Source organism: Ricinus communis, chromosome 1 (assembly GCF_019578655.1).
Source record: "Ricinus communis isolate WT05 ecotype wild-type chromosome 1, ASM1957865v1, whole genome shotgun sequence".
NCBI lineage: Eukaryota > Viridiplantae > Streptophyta > Magnoliopsida > Malpighiales > Euphorbiaceae > Ricinus > Ricinus communis.
Genome location: NC_063256.1, coordinates 36510999 through 36518168, shown reverse-complemented (window position 1 = coordinate 36518168; position 7170 = coordinate 36510999). Strand labels below are relative to the sequence as shown.

Genomic DNA, 7170 nt, shown 5'->3' with positions numbered 1-7170 from the left:
GTTTTTGTGGAAATTTCCTCTAAAATTTGTGTACTTCAGAGAGAAACATAGCAATCAAATGGCAGTTAATGATTGTACATCTCCTTCATTTTCAGTACACACATAGACAACAACAAAAGGAATGACAGCCGTTTGATTCTGCTACCAAGGAACTTGAAAATTCCAGGAAAGTTCAACTTTTCTTAGTTACTAATGTACCTGCATAATTAACCACTTGATCTTGTCCTTAATTGTAATTCATGGTTTTTCCATTTTGTTTATGGCAGTTGAAACAACAAGACTGTCGGACTAGCTTCTTCGAAGCAGAAAAGGATAGTTTTCTTGATAAAATTATCACCCAATTAATAAACCCTAACCCTAAACAGGCGTTACATTAAATGATTAATTAGTTATGTGCTAATTACCCTCAGTTAGCTAGTTTAATGGCATATAGTTAATTCAGTAAAAATATATCCAGCCAGGGATAAGTGGCCAATTATAATGTCTAAACTCATAGTTAAGTATATTATCATAGTAATTTGATTACCTCGTATTGAAATATTCTTTACAAATAGCATGCACATGCCAGAAGCATCCACATATATAGACAATGATATAGCCCTAATCTCAGATATTTTTGTAGTCAATTTGTTTGATTCAAAGATATGAAAGCTAATTTTTTTTTAAGAGGACCAACGTGCTATGATCATCCCTTTACATTTTGTCATAAATACGAAAAATTCATTTAGTGTTAAAGAAATGGCTCGAAATTTAACATTTTTACTTTTAAGAGCAAATATGTTTGCGATTTGAGTGAGGCCTCAAATGTAATTTAAGTATAATTTTTTATGGCAAATTAATTAGCTAACAATTGGAATAATGGTCATGATTAATTATATGGGCAATGGGTAGTTTTTATCAAGAGTGCAATAGCTATACAATTTGATGAGCAGCAGGTACGTGGAGTTGCATGCAAGAATATATAGAAACAAACAAGCAGGGAAAATTCCAGGAAGCTTCAATTATTTAACATGAAACCTTATCTTGGATTGTGTTCTCTAATAAGGTTTTGTCTTATAAATATTCAAATGATCAACCTAATTAAGTACTCATGCCTTGTGTGTTTCCTTAGTGTACTTTTCTTTTTCTTTTTCTTTTTTCATACGTAGCTATTACTATAGCTACGATCAACACAATATTTAATTAATTATGGATCGCTACTCACTGCATGAGGAAGTCTCGAGCATGGAAAATGGACATGCCAGTAAGAAGGAGATGAATGGTAAAACTCCGCAGAATGTATCTTCTCCAATCATGCGTAAAGAATCAGACCCAGTTCTTGTTTCAAGTGTTCGATTCCAAATGCTCGGAAGTTTCTTGGCCAACTTGCAAGAAGTTGTTCTTGGTACTAAGCTTGCTGTCCTCTTCCCTGCCATTCCCCTTGCAATTGTTGCTGATTTTTATAGCTTTGGCAGAGTAAGTTTCTTTCTTTCTTTTTCTTTCTGTTTAAATATTATGTTTCTTCTCCAACATAATAGTGTATATATATTTGTTTCTGCCACCAAACGTAGCCATGGCTGTTTGCTTTGAGCTTGCTCGGACTCACTCCACTTGCCGAACGTGTCAGCTTCCTCACTGAGTAAGCGCCAAAGAAAAAAGAAAGTGAAAATTTTTGCTGATAAAATTTGTTTACCTTTTTATTTACCTGGTTGTTCTAACATGATTCCTTCCAATTTTGTGCCATTTTTTTTATGAACTTCAGACAAATTGCCTATTATACCGGTCCAACAGGTAATCCGAATATCATCCATGATGACTGATAATCATCCGAGTATTATTGATCATCAAACTATTAATTCTAAATTATTCATTGATATTTGTTAATTGTGAGTTGAGAATTGCAGTTGGAGGGCTCCTTAACGCAACATGTGGTAATGCAACCGAGCTTATAATAGCACTGTTTGCTCTTTACCAAAACAAAATACTTGTTTTGAAGTACTCCTTACTGGGTTCAATTTTGTCGAATCTCCTTCTTGTTCTTGGGAGTTCTCTCCTCTTTGGAGGCTTGGCTAATCTGAGAAAGGAACAAAGATACGATAGAGTGAGAAAACACTAATCAGAATTCTGAAACAAACCCAATTATACTTATAACTTGAAAATCTAATTATTCTTTTTTCCTTTTTCTTTTTTGTTTGGGTGGATTAACAGAAACAGGCTGATGTGAACGCGCTACTTCTGTTATTGGGTCTGCTGTGCCACCTATTGCCACTAATGTTCAGATATGCTTTGGGGGAAGGCATAGCTACTGCCCACTACACTCTTCAGCTGTCTAGAGCTAGCAGCATCGTTATGCTTATAGCTTATATTGCATATATTGTCTTCCAGCTTAAAACTCATAGGCAACTATTTGAATCTCAAGAGGTGATCTCACCTTCAAATTTTCTTCTTTCCATCCCCCTACTATGTATCGTTCACTTTAATATATAGGAACTGGTGGAATTATAGGAAGTAGACGAAGAAGAGGAAGAAAAAGCAGTGATAGGATTTTGGAGTGCATTTTCTTGGTTGGTTGGCATGACACTGATCATTGCATTATTATCTGAGTATGTTGTGGGCACAATTGAGGTACACTTCTCACTGAACTCAATTTTAAATTCTTCAGTTTAGCATTGGGATTGTTTTTCATTCTATTTCGTGCAATTAGTTAACAGATTATGAATGTCTGTAAATCAGGCTGCATCAGATTCTTGGGGCATTTCTGTCAGCTTCATTAGCATAATTCTGTTGCCAATCGTTGGGAATGCAGCAGAACATGCAGGATCAATTATATTCGCTTTCAAGAACAAGTTGGTATGATATCTTCTCATTTTTCTTTTTACCTCAAGTTTTGATGTATATGGTTACAGAAGGTCTGAAATTGTATGGTTATTCTGCAGGATATTTCTCTCGGAGTAGCTCTGGGATCTGCCACTCAGATTTCAATGTTTGTGGTGAGATACATAAGTAACCAAGAAAAATGAATTCATTTATAGAAGTGATCTTGATAAGAAATACTGACAAGTACATATATATATATATATATATTTTTTCAAGGTCCCTTTATGTGTTGTTGTTGGGTGGATAATGCATGTCCATATGGACCTTGATTTCAGTCTTCTAGAAACTGGTTCTCTTGCTTTCGCAATCATTATCACAGCCTTCACTTTACAGGTCCACCGATCTTTCTTTTTGTTGCTTTCCTTATTTTTTTCCTTTTCAGAATTTTATCAGCATCGTGTGATAAAATCATCTTGCTTTTTGAACAGGATGGAACTTCACACTATATGAAAGGGGTGGTTCTTTTCCTATGCTACATTGTTATAGCAGCATGCTTCTTTGTTCACAAAATACCCCAGAGTAAGTATTTCTAATTAGCTCAATATTACTGAAGAATTTTAAGTATATTCCCCATGCTTCCACTACTCACGACTGTCATTTTTCCTTCTTAATAATTAGGTCAACTTACTATTGGCAAACCATTCACTGGAGTCTTTGCTGCTTAGTTGGGTCAAGAATGAGGTGCACCACAGCGTTTTGGATCCTACAGAAAATGAGAGGTTATGTGAACGGGGAGAGCTATACAAATTTGAGGATGGTAGCTCCGGAATTAGTGGGAATTCCATCGAAGAAGAAGAAGAAGAAAAAAAAAAAAAGAGAGAGAGAGCTTGTGATGGTACATGTTTGTATATAGCTCTTTCTTCTAATCTATGTCCTTCTGTAATAAGTTTTCTCTTTTTGTTACTGAAATTAAGTCTAAATCAGTGGCAAAAAGAGTATTGTTTTTCCTATATGGCTGCAATTTAGTTTTTCAGTAAAATAACACTAAATTTCAATCTACTATTATTATTATTATTATTCAAAAGATTTGTTCCAATGTAATATTAATCAAGAAAATTTTTTGTTTAGACTTGATATATATCATTTATGTATGATTAACATTTATTTTTTAATTTTAAATAATAAAGTACGTGCCATTATTTAATATTAAAATATAACACTTATATATACATATACCATTTTTTTATAAATTGTAATGTATACACTTAAGTTAATAAATCAATTCTGCATTGTCTGACTTTGTCTCTAATTCTAGAACAAACATTTTTTTTTATTAATTAAGGACCAGCATCAAGTGGATACAGTTCTTCTATGGGCACTTTAGTTTGTATACATAAATATGAACAATGACATTAGTGGATCAATTTAATTAAGGTCATGATTCATGCATCCTTGGGAATATATATATATCCCAATTTTGCTAAAGTAAAATATATGTGGATTCTCGTAGATGTTGACTGAAATACTAAGTATCAATTGGCACCATTCATTTCTTTAATGTATTTAGACCTCAAACTGCATAAACAATATTAAATTAAACAACAGTTTTCTAGCCGCTGAAAGCAAGCATCAGATCCATGGTAACATTGCATCTAATTGTGATTCAAACTTCATGGAAGCATTGGAAGTTGCCTATGTCACAGTCGCTTAGGACAGACGAATGGTCCTAAATTTTATGAGGAGGATGCAGTCCGGTTCAAACCCGATCAGAAACCAGATTACAACTGAGATTATAGACCAGTTTGGATGTCGGTCTTGAACCCTAACGTTTTTTTAAGTGTTGAGAGGCTCTTTTAAGTGTTCTTTTCGGTAGGTTCGGGTTGTTTAGGATTTGGCCCGGGCTAATATTAGTAGAAATAGGGTAGATAGATGTCTACATTTTTATATATTCTTTGATTTTGAGTTGTAATTACTGGAGTTAGGTTTACATTTAATAACAAATTACCTAATTAACTAAACAATCCATAAAGTCTTTATGGTAAATTTGTGGGTTCATCTTTCTTTCTACTTCTATATATATATATTTTAAAGACCAACGTAAAAGCGAATTAAACCAGAACGATTTTGGTTATCTAACTGTCTATGGTCCAGAATCACCGGTCCTGTTCTGGTTTTGAACCGGGGTTAGGTCTAGGATGGTGAGTGGGTAATAGTGCATTGAAACTCAAGTTCTCTCTGAGTCTGAGAGATTACTGTTAAAGATAGTTGATTTAACAGTTACGTTGCAGTTATCAAGGAACATTTAGTCCTGAAAACATTCAGGTAGCTATAGCTTAGACTTATTCATTGAACTAAATAGGTATATAATATAAAAATCTAAAGTGCAAGCACTGTACCAGCATATTATCGGCCAACGTCACAATCTGCCGGCGAGAAAGCCATTCTGACTTACCATGTGCTTATTCTTTAATTCTGATCATAAAGTAATACTTTTTATATCAAAAGCAAACTCTTGAAATTATTGATGTTGCTCGTCTTAATTAATTATGTATATATTGTGATCCATTTATTAACACTTTAAAAGAATAGGACAAGTTGCTGGAGTTAGATTAGGTGTTAGACTCTTCTAATACACTGTTTATAGTGTCATTAACATTCTTTATATATACTTGCTGCAATGTTCTGTTTTAACCATCCAATCCAAGGATGTCTTTATCTGCGGCGGTTAGAGATTCCAATGGAGAAACAGAAGCTGTTGCTGTCATATTTGGGGCAACTGGGCTTGTTGGAAGAGAGCTTGTCAGAAGGCTAATCTCAAAATCCAAATGGAAAAAGGTTTATGGTGTAGCTAGAAGATTCGAGAGCTTTCCTATCCAAAACCCAAATTATCACTTCATCTCATGTGACTTGCTAATTCCTCAAGAGACACAAAAGAAGCTCTCTGTTATACAAGATGCGACTCACATGTTTTGGGTCACTTGGGCAGGTCAATTTCCTCTAGATAGCAAAGAATGCTGTGATCAGAATATGGCCATGATGTCCAATGCCTTGAATGCTATCCTCCAACAGACTAATGCTTTGCAGCACGTTTCACTCCAGACGGGAATGAAGCATTATGTGTCACTACAGCAAGGCCACAATGCAAACCGAGTTTGCTTCTATGGTGAGGATTGCCCAAGGGCGAGTGGTGGCTGTAACTTTTACTATGTTCTTGAGGATTTTCTCAAGGAAAGACTAGCAGGTAAGGTGGCCTGGTCTGTGCTGAGGCCTGGCTTGTTGATGGGCAGTTCCAATAGGACTATGTACAATGTAATGGGTAGTTTGTGCGTCTATGGTGCTATTTGCAAATATTTACATCTGGCTTTTGTGTTTGGCGGGACAATGGAGTGCTGGGAGGAGGCATGCATTGACGGCTCCGATGCTCGTCTAGTTGCTGAGCAGCACATTTGGGCAGCCACCAATGGTGAAATATCTTCCACAAGTGGTCAGGCATTCAATGCAATCAATGGCCCAAGTTTCACTTGGAAGGAGATATGGCCGATTCTTGGAAAGAAACTTGAAGTTGAAATGCCTCAAGACATGTTCCTGGAGGACTTTTGGTTTTCCAAGGCAGTGAGTAACAAGAAGGATGTATGGAAAGAGATTGTAGAGAAGGAAGGACTGTTGCAGACAGAAATGGAAGATTTGGCAAATTGGGAATTCTTGGATGCCTTGTTCCGCTGTCCATCAAAAATGCTAGGGAGCAGAGAAAAATCTGACAGGTTGGGTTTTACGATGAGATGCAAGACAATGGATTCAATGTTGTATTGGATTGATTCAATGAGAGATGATAAGTTAATTCCTTAATCCTTGAAGCACTGAAAGAAAATGGCGCACCATATAGTTTCTTTTCGTTCTTTAGATGTTTGTATTTCCTCATTTCATATGAATCCCAATAACACAGTAGAGATGGATATGCAAATGAGTAAATTGAACAAGCAGGTTCTTAAATTTCCAGCTAAGCGCCCTGTTGTTGCCTTGGGAGAGAGGGTTCAGTTCATTTTTTAAATGTTTGTGTCCAAATCTTAGTCTTAAGGAGGAAGCAAAGCAATGGAGCTGCGCTGGCTTCTCCATGTTTTGAGTAAATTTATTATTGGCCTTGAGCATTTTCTTCTTATGGAGACGATAATCATGTCTCCCTCTGTAGATGCATGTTCATTTGTGCCACCTACATCTTATACTTCTCTTTAGCTGTCCTTTTGAGGATAAATGAATTACTAACAATAATAGAGATAGAAATAAAATAAAATAAATAAATTTGAATAAGTGAACTGGGTTCAATATTTATTTAAATAAAAATAGTTTTATGATACATGATTCAATCTTATTTATATA

At 35.3% G+C, this 7170-nt stretch overlaps 2 protein-coding genes across 2 annotated transcripts; both read left to right on the top strand.

Moving 5' to 3' along the window:
* The first annotated feature begins 946 nt into the window (after positions 1 to 946).
* LOC8286448 (vacuolar cation/proton exchanger 3) lies at positions 947 to 3873 on the top strand. Its single transcript, XM_002525593.3, has 11 exons — positions 947 to 1455; positions 1551 to 1618; positions 1742 to 1770; positions 1884 to 2080; positions 2188 to 2400; positions 2485 to 2604; positions 2713 to 2829; positions 2916 to 2969; positions 3073 to 3189; positions 3285 to 3375; positions 3475 to 3873. The coding sequence occupies exons 1-11, from the start codon at positions 1189 to 1191 to the stop codon at positions 3519 to 3521; spliced, it is 1320 nt and encodes a 439-aa protein (XP_002525639.1). The 5' UTR covers positions 947 to 1188; the 3' UTR covers positions 3522 to 3873.
* Positions 3874 to 5465: 1592 nt separating this feature from the next.
* On the top strand, positions 5466 to 6757 carry LOC8286447 ((S)-8-oxocitronellyl enol synthase CYC2). The gene has a single exon (XM_002525592.4). The coding sequence runs from the start codon at positions 5503 to 5505 to the stop codon at positions 6640 to 6642; it is 1140 nt and encodes a 379-aa protein (XP_002525638.1). The 5' UTR covers positions 5466 to 5502; the 3' UTR covers positions 6643 to 6757.
* The last annotated feature ends 413 nt before the right edge of the window (positions 6758 to 7170 follow it).

Excerpts from the sequence above, each read along its gene's own strand:
- LOC8286448 (XM_002525593.3), top strand. The coding sequence starts at position 1,189 with ATGGATCGCTACTCACTGCATGAGGAAGTCTCGAGCATGGAAAATGGA. Across the intron at positions 2,401-2,484 it reads AACTATTTGAATCTCAAGAG|GAAGTAGACGAAGAAGAGGA; the intron begins GTGATCTCACCT and ends GTGGAATTATAG. Across the intron at positions 2,605-2,712 it reads ATGTTGTGGGCACAATTGAG|GCTGCATCAGATTCTTGGGG; the intron begins GTACACTTCTCA and ends TCTGTAAATCAG.
- LOC8286447 (XM_002525592.4), top strand. The coding sequence starts at position 5,503 with ATGTCTTTATCTGCGGCGGTTAGAGATTCCAATGGAGAAACAGAAGCT.